At 41.3% G+C, this 14,813-nt stretch overlaps 2 protein-coding genes across 2 annotated transcripts in view; one reads left to right on the top strand and one right to left on the bottom strand.

The window, feature by feature from the left end:
* eva1aa (eva-1 homolog A, regulator of programmed cell death a) overlaps positions 1-2,363 on the bottom strand; it is a 125,059-nt gene extending 122,696 nt beyond the window's left edge. The window contains exon 1 of the mRNA XM_079572764.1: positions 2,087-2,363. Within this exon, the coding sequence (XP_079428890.1) occupies positions 2,087-2,195 (109 nt within the window). The 5' untranslated portion in view covers positions 2,196-2,363. The remainder of the gene's footprint in view (positions 1-2,086) is intronic.
* A 2,951-nt stretch (positions 2,364-5,314) lies between these two features.
* mrpl19 (mitochondrial ribosomal protein L19) lies at positions 5,315-12,772 on the top strand. Its single transcript, XM_079572830.1, has 6 exons — positions 5,315-5,403; positions 6,478-6,601; positions 7,921-8,039; positions 8,125-8,259; positions 10,216-10,397; positions 12,456-12,772. The coding sequence occupies exons 1-6, from the start codon at positions 5,325-5,327 to the stop codon at positions 12,675-12,677; spliced, it is 861 nt and encodes a 286-aa protein (XP_079428956.1). The 5' UTR covers positions 5,315-5,324; the 3' UTR covers positions 12,678-12,772.
* Positions 12,773-14,813: the final 2,041 nt, after the last annotated feature.

Raw genomic sequence — 14,813 nt, 5'->3', positions numbered from 1 at the left:
ATCATTGCATGTGCCAGTCATTTTTATCAGTGTCTTGTTCTTAATCCGTCGCAATGTTGTCAGATTGAGCTAATTTTGGATGTAACACACTTGCATTTGACAAGAACCTTTATGGTGTTTGTGGGGGGTGAATAGATCACGATGAACCATTTCCCCTTCCTGTCAGTGTTTCTCTTCATAAATGCTGTTTGAAAGGGATGAAACTTGGTCGTTTTCGGTGTAATGTGTGAGCAGCAGTGACACCCGAACTGGCCATATGTTAAAAATGAATGATGTGACGTTTATGACCGACCAAGGTGAACGGTTCAAACTCACTCTTCAACTCACTCAAAGCGTAAATATCAGTCCCGTTGTAATTTAGATTATTTAAATAAAACAATGCCTTTTATCGATCGTGTCTTAGATTTCGAGAGTTGTCTGGCTGGTGTTATTCAACATCTATATTCAAAAAGCCAGTATTCCTGAACGGCTCTTTCAAATGAACGAATCCCGAAGACTGGGCTCCCAGTAAAGAGCCGTAAATCCCATCACTATTTTCTCAATGACAAACTGTTGAAAATTGACTTGTCTGGGGTTTGATCCATAATGGAAGGTTTAAAGGAACAGGCCACACTTTTTCCATACTGTGATATGTTCTTTCCTGATCTTAGACGAGTTGATGCGTACCTGTCTGGTCTTTGTGTGTGCCCTCAGTCATGCAAAACAGCCAAAGATGTTGTTAGCATTTGGCCTCTCCCAGTATATTCCTATAGCTCCAAACGGGGTGAAGTTAGAAGCGACCAAGCGCTTCCACGGGCACAAAGACCAGACAGGTACGGATCAACTCATCTAAGCTCAGGTAAGAACAAATGTCAGTATGGAAAAACGGTGGCCTGTTCCTTTAAGGGCGATACCACTGAAATGAGACACACACTGCTCTATCTTTTCACATTGGTGGCAAAAAAGTGTTGCGTGGTCCATGATCAGATGTCCAATGTGAAATGATGCGTCTATACTTCTGATAACTTTTTTTTTTGGTAATGATCTGTAGCTATTGATGAAATTCACATTCTAAACTAATCAACAAAACGAAGCTAAAATCAGAGGGTTGAATTTTCATCTACATGCACATTTCTGGGACACTTTGATTGTAGCATTATGGAGGTGGAATTTATTATCAAAATCACCAGGATGAACCAGGATTGACCGCTGTTATAATGGCGCAGTGTTGCATACCAAGAGTGAGCCATGATGCATTTAGCAAACCATAAAAAAAAAGAGTCGTAAATCTATAGGGAACCGCGTTAGACAATGCCCCCACCTTGTAACACATTAACTCCGCTATCTCCATTCATTTCTATTGTAAAGCGCAGCTCCCATGGCACGCCGATAACAACCGAGGGGCCTTTAAAGCGCACGTGAACATTACGAATAAAATATGTCGTCATAAATGACACCGGAGTCTTTCTTACAGCTGCGTTTGTTTTTTTTGTTTTCTTCTTTTTTTCCGCACGAAATGTGTGAGTGATCCCCTCAAGGAAGCGAAGGCACTTGAAGCGGGCTGTGCATGCCGCAACACGCTGCAGGCACGGGCCATGCACGCTGCGAGCCAGGAGTCCCTCACTCCCTACTACTTTGTTTTTCAAGGAGTTGGTCGAAGTAGTGCTTGTAGAAATGGCGTGTGCGTAAGCGGCGCACTTGCTCAAACTCAAAACATAGTGTTAGTAACTGGCGTAAAAGTACGTAAATAATGCACGGAGTAGTTGGGGTATACGCAGCAGCGATACAGTTCAAAGACTTCGGCAGGATATTATCGGTTAAGGTTTCATTTTGAAACGATTTACCGAACGCAACTTTGGCAAAACTGTCAAATCACGTAGACCAAGCTCGTAACGCTGACAATTCCAACTTTTTGCTCTCTGTTACCGCTTATCCACACACAAAACCATATAGAAGCCAAGCTCTATAATAAGCCTGAAACAAGTGTAAACACGGATTAACATTCAAATAAATCAAGGAAGGCAAGCAATGACTACGCTTTCACACACATTTCAAAACGTTTCCAAGGATGCCAAGTGTGGAGAAGTTATAAATCAAAGTCACGAACCTGAGAAGTCCGAGGAGCCTTGGGAGAGCTCGCAGAGCACGCTGACCCACGTTATTCCCAACACGAGCGTAACACAAGCGGCTGAGACTGTCCCATCCGAGCAGAACATCCTTGAAGCCTCGAAGTGCGCGGTACTGGGAGATCCTTCGTAAGTAACATTGAAAGTCCAGGAGAGAGCGCGCGCTAAGAGGTCCGAAGCGGCGGCATGGAGGAGACGTGCCTTCCCATGGTTTCTCTCATCCTCCTCCGGCGACCCGCAGCCGTGCACCGTGCGTAAAAGCTCTGGAGAGGGAGAGGGCTGATGATAAGTGCAACAGGCAGTGCGCGCTCCCCCTCTGCGTGCGCGTGTGTTTTGGTTGTAAAAGGGAAGAGAGAGAGGGGGGAGGAAAGAAGACCCTCTAGAGGCTAGAAAGAGTATTGCAGAGTGCGAGACAGAATGGACCATGGCCAGAGGCGGGTGTGACCGTGACAGTGTGGGGGGTAACGTATTACAAAAGTAACGAGTTACGAAAATATCTTATCATTTTCAGTAGCCTAACTAAGAAATATAACATATTACTTACACAAAATATGGTAATAAATTAGTTATTACAATTCTATTACTCGAGTTACAAGTGTCTATCATGTATCATGTTCTATCATCTAACATGTTTATCAAAATGCTACATAAAGTCATTATTCACTAGCAAGTTACTATTGTAGCCACAGCCGCCCTGGGCACGACTGACCATTTACCACGTGCCTATAATATGCTGTTTATATCCTGATCTCTTATTATGTCAGTATTGTGGGCACGTGTGGAATTCTTTCCCTTTTCTAAAGGAGTACTAAGTAACTCTTCCCCCTAGAGGCCATGAGCGCAACTGCAGGTGTAGTAGCAAGTTACGATTTTTTAACTTATTAATTGTCTTGGAGAGTAAATACTACGCCGACAGGAAAGGCGAAGGGAGAGAGGGTTACTGTGCATCCAATTATACAATAGAAATATTTTTTTTCACTCAAACCTTGCTGTAAATACTGTTTAAAGTGACGTTAGCCCGCAGTTAGCTTTGCCCGTTAGCATGTTAGCTTCTTCTTCGTGATTCCATTAGTGTGTATTGCTTTCTCCGCACCGGTGGCAGTCAAGTTGCAAACATGGTTTTCTGGTCAGAGACACCAGGGGGAGATGAAAGACCCTCCAATCATCCCATAAACACTTGTATTACCCCCACAGGGACTATGAAAAGGATTTATTAAGGTAAACACGTTACTTAGTACTGCTTTAATTTAAGCTGCCCCCTGGTGGCTGGAGTGAGCAAACTGGTTATTTCTTTAAAAATCCATAAATCCATGACAGTGCAGGATTTTAGAGACAGTTGTGGTGAACAGGTCTGGGCTCATTCTACACATCAGGACATGGCTGGAACATGTAGGGGGAGGAAAATACTTAGTTTTTACATTTTTAAACTCCATATAGTCCCTTTAACAGATTAAATGTATGAACAACACACCAAATCAAGTTGGACACTGGTGAATAAGATCTGCAGTTGTGTGTAGCTAACTCTACAAAGTACAATGTCTCTGTGTGTGCCCTCAGTCACGCAAAACGACCAAAGATGTTGTTAGCATTTGGACTCCCAGTATATTCCTATAGGCTCCAAACAGGGTGAAGTTAGAAGCGACCAAGCTCTTCCACGGGCACAAAGACCAGACAGGTACGGATCAACTCGTCTAAGCTCAGGTAAGAACATATGTCAGTATGTAAAAACTGTCGTCTGCTCCTATAAGGGCGATACCACTGAAATGAGACACATGCGGCTCTATCATTTCAGTGGCCTGTCCCTTTAAAGCTGTAACTACTAATATAGAACATATCACATTTTAAAGTAACTTGCCCAACACTGTGTATTTACTTTTGGGGAAATTGTACTTTTTAGAATAGTTTTATCATACAGTACTTTTTACTTCTACTTGAGTAAAATAATAAGTATCTGTTTCGCACGTGAGTAAAAATAATTGTTACTTTTTCCACTGTGAGTAAATATTTATGCAGAAAACGCTTCACTTTGATTTGTAAAATAGATGAAGATCGTCTCGTGCTCCTTGTTCTTGAGAATTATTTGTTTTTTCTTGGAATTTTCTTTGTAAATATCATGATATTCACATGATTTTGTTTTGTTTCACACAATTTACGGGGTCATTGAAAATAAATCCGACATTACCGCCCAAACCGTTACTCTCAAGTAACATTCTCTCCAAGTACTTTTTTTTACTTTTACATTATTTGGATCATTACTTTTTACACTTACTTGAGTAAATATATTGGCTTCTTCACCTACCTCTGGTCTTGGCACACAAGGATGGACACATGTTTGCTCTCACTGGCTGAAAACATAACAATGTAGACATTATTAATTTAGATATTTCACACTAGCTTTTGTATTTTATTTGTAAATATCTTCTTTGAAGTCTGGTGAATTAAAAAAGTGTGTGACCTGCCTTAGTGACTTTGTCACCTGCCTTGAACGGGCTAAAAATGGAATCTTTAAACCAGTGTTAATTTTGACAGCATATTTTATTTTAGTTTTAGTTTTAGTCTTTTGACTAAAATGTAGTTTAATTTTAGTCGAGATTTAGTCAAAAAAAACTTTTCAATTTTAGTCTAGTTTTAATCGACTAAAATTGCATGTTAATTTAGTCGACTAAATTTAAGACTAATTTAGTCGACTTTGCATTTATAATATTCATTATAATCATATTTAATCTTGTTCCTCTGCTTCATGGAGCTGCTCCACATGAACACAGCTCAGAGCTGATCCTTTGGCAGTGATTTTAAATGATTTGAGGCTCTTTCAGACGGTCAATAGAAGTTTGGATGATTTTAGTCTCTCCTTTTCATTTTTATTTAGTCTTATTTTAGTCAACTAAAATATCTGGACATTTTAGTCATAGTTTTAGTCTCATGAGAAACATTTTATTTAGTTTTAGTCCAATTTTAGTCGTCAAAAATATCACTTTGACTAAAATTAAGACTCAATATTTTAGTCGACGAAATTAACACTGCTTTAAACTGTCCTGAAGCAGGTAAAAATGTAGCAGATAAAGATGTAGCATTAGCCTTCCTTCTGTCGGAGCTGCACTAACCTCTGCCGCCATCTTGTGGACATCTGTCGTCATTACAGGCTAAAAGGGGCGCGTGGGAGATGTATGTCCTTCACGGCAGCCGTATTCTGTCCCACGTGACAGAGGAAGGTCAGACATGGCGGCCTGCGCCAGGAGCCTCGACAAATGTGTCAGTTCTATAAGATTATTACGGATTCATCTTCTGCAGAATCAACGTAAGTTTACCGCCGTTATTACAACCGTTATTACGGTTTATCAGGGAGGCCAGTGGTTTGTGACAGACAGTGAAATGTCATAATGAATCACTTTGTTTACTGTAACGTGACTGAACCAACCCCAGTGCTTCAATCAAAGGACTTGAATTAAGATTAGGTCTAAAGCATGTCCTTAAATCTATGTGTCATTAACAGGACTGAACAAAGTCAGCTCTCACGAAGTAGCGCTAAAAGATCAGAGATAAACACCTGTGTGTGGCTTTACATCACTAGGTTTAGAATAAACTGAAACATTCTCTGCCTGAAGATAAACCTCTATGGAGTAAAAAGATGAATTAATCAACCGCTCCAAATATTGGATAAATGAACAATATACTTATTCAGTGCTTCTTTAAATCATCAAAATAAACACAAATACAAACAGTATTTGTACTTGTTTTGATCTTCATTAGCTGTAACAGCTACTCTTCCTGGAATCAATCCAGCACACTGCTCTCAAAACACTTTTTACACCAGTTTTCACAATTAAAACACGATTACCCCCCCAGTCACAGGCACACCCCCCACACACTCATAAAAGGACCTAGTATGCTATTGAATATAAGCACATGACATAACCTCACACATTGTGTTGCAGTCAGACTTGGCTTTGTATACTACCGTACTGTTTCCACTGTTTGTTCTCACTTTGGACAGTTTAAAGCTGCACTTTGTGGCATGTTTCATAATGATGGTCATCCAAACTTAAATGGAGCTCTTGGTGAAGTGCATTTGGCATATTAGTTGTAATTATATTTCTGATCAAATATAGAAGAAGCTGCAAATCTCTGCACCTTAAGCCATGACAGTGTGTCATGCATCTATGTTTGCGTCGTCATGCCTGTCATCCAAGTGACTGTTCCAGCTAAAACCAGTTCTGAAATGAACATAAAGGGACTGTTCTTTACCTCCAGCTCAGCGACTGAACTCTGGAGGTTCTTAGCTTTCAAATTAGGAATGGCATCTTCACATATACTATATTATTACATGCTTTGGCCTAATGTTATCTGCTAATAATTGATGTTTTGTTTCCAGGGTTACTGTCCACGTCCGCGTGCCGCCTCGCTCCCAGCAGTGATGGCGACAAACCCGGCAAATTCATCCCTCCGTCCAAACCTGTCATCATCGACAAGATGTCAGCTGTCACATCTCTGCGCAAGTATGGCCGTTTATACCTCTGGAATGTGGCAGTTATCAGAAACATGATCTCTGTGTAGCAGGGGAAGCCAAGGTTACAGGGTATTTCTATGAAAGTCATAAAGCAGATCAAATCAAGACTCACTTTCACAGAGCTCGGTTCAAACGATGATGCAATAAAAGGACGAAGAATAAGAATGGATAAAATACCCAAATGTACTGTTAAAGCAGTACTAAGTAATGTGTTTACCTTAATAAATCCTTTCCGTAGTCCCTGTGGGGGTAATACAAGTGTTTATGGGATGATTGGAGGGTCTTTCGTCTCCCCCTGGTGTCTCTGGCCAGAAAACCATGCAGCCACCGGGCCGGAGCCACCAATACACACTAGATCACTAGAATCACGAAGAAGAAGCTAACATGCTAATGGGCAAAGCTAACTGCGGGCTAACGTCACTTTAAACAGTATTTACAGCCAAGTTTGAGTTAAAAAAAAGTATTTCCATTGTATAATTGAATGTACAATATCCCTCTCTCCCTTCGCCTTTTCTGTCAGCATAGTATTTACTCTCCAAGACAATTAATAAGTTAAAAAAATTGTAACTTGCTACGACACTTGCAGTTGCGCTTATGGCCTCTAGGGACAAGAGTTACTTAATACTGCTTTAAGGCGAGAGGTGAAATATAGGTTTTTCAGGCAGTGGTAAATGTGGGGATTTTCTCCCATCAGTTTTTATGTCGGAGAATAAAAAAATGACAAAACTTATCCTGTACGATACTTATTTTATGACGTTTTGTCGTGAGGGAGCTGGAGATATCCGGGAAGTAACCAGGACATTGCGCTGCAAAAGCCGCGTCCCCGCCCTCATTTGCTTTTTCATTCACAAATGAGCTCGAGATCACACTATAATCCAAATATGACAATTTCCTTTGTCACAAAACTTTAGGGCCGGTTTTCTCCGAAATCAGGTTTTTGTTCATCTCCACTTCAGCCACTCCTACAGACTCTGGCTTGGGCACAAAACATTTTTTGAAGTTTTTTTCAGAGGGATTTTTTAAATTCCCTTCCTGATTTATTGAGCTTGGCAAAATGTGAGTTTTTACTGATAATTTTCACTTATAATTGGCTTATTGAAAAACAACCTTGAAGACGACACGTCAGCTGTTTGGACCCTACTTTCATTTGCACTAAGTAAAATATATTCTTTCACAACAGCAAAATGACCAGCTATTGTTTACAATGCACCAGAATGCAGGAAAATGCATCACTTTTTTTTTTTTAGAAGTCACTGGGGGAGGGCTGAAAAATAACAGCTGCATTCCTGCTTCTTTGGTCCTCTCCAGGCATTTGAGCCCGGAGTTCATCCCTCCCCGACAGAGAACCAACCCACAGAAGTTCTCCATGGAGCGGAAAGACATGATCCGCCGGAGGAAAGTGCTGGACATCCCTGAGTTTTACGCCGGTGAGGAAAAAGACATTTTTAAGTCACTGTGCTTTATGCAGTTTGAGTTTTTGTCTCATATCTATTCTTTGTTGCCGTTCTTCAGGGAGTATTCTGGCGGTGACCATGGCCGACCCCAACGCCAGCGGGAAAGTGAACCGCTTTGTTGGGATCTGTATTCAGCGAGGAGGCAAGGGTCTAGGAGCGACCTTCATCCTCAGAAACATCATCGATGGCCAAGGTCAGGCGCCATTCATGACGTCACTGTCACAAAAGCCTTTTACATTCATTTTAATAGTATCAGCAGCATGAGTGTCCTTAGCGAACAGAGGTCCACTGATATTTGGGGATTTTACAATCGGCTATTGGCAGATCTAGCACTGAGAAAAGCCGATATTTCCAAGACCGAAGCTGATCGAAACTTTAAAACGAGTCTTCCAACAACTCCCTAGGCCTCAGGGGAACAGAGAAATGTTCTTAAACACAAGTTTCACTAATGTTAGTTTGAATCACTGAACCTGGTGAATTCAATAGCTGAGTTAGTTTTAACCTCTGCAATTGTATTTTAGATCGCTGCGGCTAGCAACAGTATGCTAATGCTAATGGCAACTGATCGAGGCTGGGACAGAAACTATGATTGAATCACCTTAAGTAATAAAATAAAACGACCACTGCTGGAGCGGCCAAGTATTTATGTTTTTACATAAACCAGACATTTGGAAAAATCAGTCAAAATGATCGGCTGTGCAAATCTGCATTGGCCAATAAAAATCCCAAATAATCGACATCAGCCTTATAAAAAAAACATATCGGTCGACCTCTATTGTCTAAGCCCAAAAACTACCACATTAATTAATCAATCAATCGATCAATAGCAAATGTCCTTAATGGCAAACAAAGGATTGATGTAAAACCACAGCTAGCTAGCTTGCTAACTTGCAGAAATGCAAACATGTTAAGCGTTTGGCGGCTCAGAGTCCAGCCAATCAGAGCGCTCTCCCTTCAGCTCATTTGCATCATTTTACTCTTTCCAGCCTGGAAGTAGACAAGAAAACATTGATAAATAAATGCCCACAAAGCAATTATATTGTTATTGACATTCAACTGCTTTGGCCCCTGTGTCTTATAGTTAAAGTCGTTTTTGATTACACTTGCCAAAACCTGATAGATTAACATAGAAAACCTACTGAAAGTTAAGGCGAGACGCTGCAGGGCATTGGGGGGGGAAATGTCATTTACTGATATAAATATTAGGAATAAATGTTTTCTGAATAATAATAGAGTCAGGTTTTAATATATAGTTTTCTTTTGCTGATATATTAGTTACGAAGATTGTTTTTCCGAGGGGATTTGGGATCTTCTCTAGTTTTTGAATAAGCTATTGTGTAAAATAAAAAATCAGTGAAAATTCAAATGTCTTGTTTTTTGCAGTTCAAAGCTTAATTAATCAGACAGGAATTGGATATTGAAAAAATATAAAATCTTCAGACTGTCGGCTCTACTAAAGTGGAGACGTTGCAAGAATAGAGTTCAATGAAGACCTCATTTGGAGAGAATGCTCCTAAGCGCAGGGTTTGGGTCTTTAGCCGCTGCTGTCTCCCACAAAGACAATGACCATATTTGGATTACAGCGTCATTGCCTTTCGTGCTACAAACAGTTTGTAAATGTGTCAATGTTTGTGAATGAATAAGCGTGGGAAACCGGCCGGTGCGCCGCCATGTTATTCCCAGGAAATCTCCGGCTCGCTAGCAACAAAACATCTTAAAATAATCATCCTGAAGGCAAAGTTGTAGGGTTTTTTTTTCCACTAAGATGTGAACTGTTAAAACTCATAAATCTCAATATTTGCCACTGCGTGAAAATTCAATGAATCACCTGCTGTCTGACCTAAAGCCAATAATAGAAAATACATGTATTATTGCAGTATAGGCTACTTCGCATACTGTTGTCAGGCTATAGCAAGTTTAACCCCTTAACTGAGCGCATATTCTCCAGTTCAGCTTTACCCAAATCTAAAGCTTCTCAACTGGAACTTAGACTATAGGCCAGTGTAACGCCTCATTTGAAAGCTAAGACTTCTTTGTCACTTTTTCCTCACATTTTTGTCACTCTTTTGCCGTGTTTTTGTCACATTTTGGAAGTGTTGTGTTCTCATCACTTTTCTGTCATGTTTTTGTCACTTTTTTGTTGTTGCAGGAGTGGAGATCTGCTATGAGCTGTACAGCCCTCGGATCCAGCAGATCCAGGTGCTGAAGCTGGAGAAGAGGCCGGACGAGAACCTGTTGTACCTGAGGGACGCTCTGCCTGAGTATAGCACTGTGGACTTCGACATGAAGCCTGTCCCGTTCCCACCCATAGGGGACATCCCGGTCAACAAGGTCAGCAAACTGCTGACATCAACAGAAACCATCTTCATCAATTTACCTAATACAGTGGTCCCTCGTTTATCGCGGGGGATATGTTCTAAAAATAACCCGCAATAGGTGAAAGCCGAAGTAGTCAGCTTTGTTTTTTACAATTATTATTTATGTTAAAAGGCTGTAAAACCCCTCACCTCACACTTTAGATACTTTTCTCACTCGTTCACACGGGTTCTCCCTCATGCCTGGTGTCACTGTCACTTTACAGACGTGTGGATGGAAACATCGTGAGCTGCTCTTGTCTCCGCTGTGCGATTGTTCAGACTAAGACAATCGTAGTTACGACCAAAGTTTCAGGATTCAGAAGGCGAGTGTTTAGCTGAGGCGAGCGCCACATGCTAGCCGTGTTTATTTCCGCGGAAAAGTTCAGAGAAAGAAAACGTGGAGTCGGACCGGCTCATGCCCGGCTTGTGCTGCTGTGACTCTGCGGTGTGTGGTGTGTGCGCTGACAATACAGAGATCCTCTCTGCAGCGAGAGGCTCACTCTGTGACTAGCCAAGTATAACGCTGAACACAATGTGCGTATGGCGTTCATACACTGTAAAAGATGCAAAATTGTGCTAAAAATAAATCTGCGAAAGGTGAACCGCGTTATATTGAGGGACCACTGTAAACAGCATTTACTCAGTTTATACGCATGTTGACGAGTGACGTCACGAACATGTGATACTGAGCCGTGGTGCCGACTGGAGGGCAAAAGGAAAGCACAGGCCTTCATACTCCATGATAAATTAGCTAAAAACTTTGGTCAATAGATCGTGCTAAATATGGCTAAATATAATCAAATCAATGTAGTGAACACACACGCCCCTGTAGGCGACACCAACAAACGAAGGAAGGAGCGTAACATTTCATTGAGTAAGATCAGATTTAACATGTAGAAAGCAACAGCTGTGATTAGGAGACTGAATCAGCGACCGTGCCATGACTCACTTCATGTTATTAGAGGTAGGAAAATACAAACCTACTCCACATGCACAGACACAAAAAAGTTACTAGCATCAAGTGCCTAGTCGTGTCTGCTAAAGTCTCGCAGTAGATGTTCCCATCATGCGGTTCAAGAGAGGACGGTCCTGTCACATCAGACTTTTGAACCGAGCACTTTCTAAATGTACAACAGGTCATTTTGTCCCAATTTGGTGAACTTTGGTGATTTGAATGATATTTAAGTGCTGATGATGATATGATAAATTAATAGCCTAAATGTAATTGTTAAACTGGTTTAGGCGAAAATGTTGACTTAAGTATTAAAAGTAACTTTAGACTATAGTTTAAGCTTAGACTTTTTTTAATGACGTTGTGTCTGTAGTATATGGCACGGATGAAATGAGCTTTTCGCTTGCAGCAGTCTGACTCCGATTAGTGCAGTAGCTCGTGATCCTCGGCACAAAGATGTTAGGTGGTCTGTGAGGCGACTGTTTTGAGTGGGCTGTGTTGATTGTGGAGGATTGAGGAGGTGAGCCTTTTGCACTCCAGCGTAGTGCGCATGTGCGGGATCTCCGACAGTCAACAATAACATTCAACGTGCGTATAGCATCTACACGCACCAAAAGATAAGATAAGATAAACCTTTATTGATCTCACAAAGGAGAAAAATGGCCCCGGATCAAATAATGAGCCAATTGTTTTGCATAAACCAATATTTCATTTCAATGTTTAATCCTGGGGCACATACAGGGGTCAGGGAGTGTAGAAATATTCTGGTCTAAAACACATTCAGCTGTGATTTTAGTGGAAATTACACACTTTACTACACTTTTCTTGGCTCTGAAGTTGCTCGTTGTGTCCAATTTGGTTTGGAATATTAAAGCTTCCCCTCATTCTTCTGTTTGATGGAATGCTTGTTTAAGCCCAGAATGAAAAAAAGCATGGCTGTTGCATTGCTGGGAACTTAACCTTGAAACCTATGTATTTAACACGTTTGCCAAGAGGGTCATTTTTGAATCCAGTGATAATCAATGTGTGGAACTACTCAACGATCGCTCGGTTTTCATTGTTTCTCCCTCCCGTTCCCAGATGAAGGTGAAGATGCGTCCCAAGCCGTGGTCCAAGCGCTGGGAGCGGCCCAAGTACGACGTCCAGGGCATCGCCTTTGAGCAGATCCTGAGCCCGGAGAAGCTGGAGCACGCGCAGAAGTGGGCCCAGCCGTGGCTCCAGTACGACATGATGAAGGAGTACGACACCAGCCAAATCCAAGAGGACGTGTACAAGGAGGTGGAGCGCGAGATGAGCAAGTGACCCCGACTGCTGGACTTGGCTTATTGAGGCGTTGGTCGAACAGACGCGGGTGGAGGCTCATACTCTGTCTGCCCTTTTTTTTTTTTTTTGCTATTTTGTTTACACCTCGGGCTGCACGGCGTAGCATTTCATCCAAGAGGTAGAAGAAAACAAGAGTATAAATGTCATTATGGTCATTAGGGTGACACAAATCTCCATTGTGTGATTAAGGCTGACAAAACTCTGGCACTCCACACTAGGGCTGTGTACCGTTAAACAATATACCAGAAAAAAAAGTTTAGGTTCCACCTTATCGTTGTAACGGTACCCAGCCCTACTCCACACACACCTGGAATCGAAGTTGGCCAGACTGAACTAATCCCACATGGTTTTTATAATAAAAGATCAAATGAAAAACGCCCTTTCTTTCATTTCTGAATAGACATGGTTCAGGTGGATACGGAGGATTTGTTGCAAGATGAAAAGTCGTGTAATAAAATGTATTCGTCCTTCGGTGTATTGTAAAAGCAGACATTTGTGATGAAAGACCAGTCCAAATATAGCAGATGCAATCCCCAATCGATCAGTTCCATCTGTGGCTGCGATGATGTCAGGACGATGAATGAAGCCACTTGATGACCTCGATGTAGAACAACACAATACCCTAAGTGTGCAACAAAGGATAAGTATATCGTCTGTCTTCTGCCACCGGGAGGAGCTGTTCCTCCACACGTCCCTGGTTCCCTCTGTTACATAACTGAGTCCCCTTTTGTCCTGGGCCTTGTGTTGGTTCTGTGCAGGTGAAATAAACACATGCGTTTTGACCAGTGATTAGTGGGCAGGCAAACCCAGTGATGTGCGCCCGGTCCTGCCTCTAAAAACCCACAAAACATTCTTTACATAACTCCAAATGTATACGTTTGAGTGTCCAGAGACGGCCTGTTTGTTTCACAGGGTACTGTACCAGATGTACTGCTGGAGTTGGAGTTGTAATTTTATATATATGATTTAATTTATTCATTTTTGCAACTTTTCATATCAATTGTACTTTGAAGAATAGTGGTAGTGACCCTGTTTTTCCTTTACTTAAAACTTTAAAACTTTTTAATTTGCGCAGTAAACAACATACAATGGGAGGAAAAAGCAAGTACACCGCTTGGGATTTCTCACATTTCTGCCTGAATTGGTCATAAATGTGGACTGATCTTTATTAAAAGCATAAGAATGAGTAAACAGTGTCTGCTTAAACTAATACCACCCAAAAGTTTACATTTTATTATGTTTTTATTGGCCATAACATGTAAACATTCACAGGAGAGTGTGGAATAAGTAAATACACCCCCTGAATCTCACTGAACTGCAACAGTTTTGTAAATGATCCAAGATTCATCCTGATGGTTGTGTCTAATCTGCAACTACAGAAAAGCAGTTAGCGCTACAAGAAGGATCAGCAGATATTTAATACAGGGGTTCACTTACTTATTTCACACTGTTGTGAATAGTTTGGGAGGAAGACACAACGTCATGTGTGGAGGAAAAATGCAACAGCACACCAACCTTAAAACCCTCTCCCCACTGTGAAGTCTGGAGCAGGAGAATCATGGTGTGGGGCTGTTTTGTTTCCTCAGGGTCTGGACAACGTGATATCATCAATAGAAAAATTTATTCACAAGCTTATCTAGATATTTTGCAGAAAAACCTGAGACATTCATAACAGCATGGAATAAGTAAATGAACCCCTGCATTGAATAACTGGCTGATCCTTCTTTTGCAGCAGTAACTGCTTTCCTGTAGTTGCAGATTAGACACAACGATCAGGATGAATCTTGGATCATTCCTCTTTACAAAACTGCTGCAGTTCAATGAGATTCAGGCGGTGTACTTACTTACTCCACACTCTCCTGTGAATGTTTACATGTTGTGGCCAATAGAAAAAAATGATAAAATGTACCATGATAATACTATAAAAATATAGCATTATTGTGGCATTAAAAAGCTACCACTAAACTGGCTCCAAACTTTGTTGCACTGGCTAAAATCCCAGTGTGTCCCTTGGGTCAGAAAGTTTGCCCGTTATACCAGTTCCTGTTTCTAGGAACGGCTGCCCTCGACTTCTTGGGGTGGACGCGGACACCCAGTGGAATTTTACAGCAGCGG

Source organism: Gobius niger (genome assembly GCF_951799975.1).
Source record: "Gobius niger genome assembly, chromosome: 15".
Taxonomy (NCBI): domain Eukaryota; kingdom Metazoa; phylum Chordata; class Actinopteri; order Gobiiformes; family Gobiidae; genus Gobius; species Gobius niger.
Note: the sequence above shows the minus strand (reverse complement) of the source record. Positions and strands in the feature narration are given on the sequence as shown.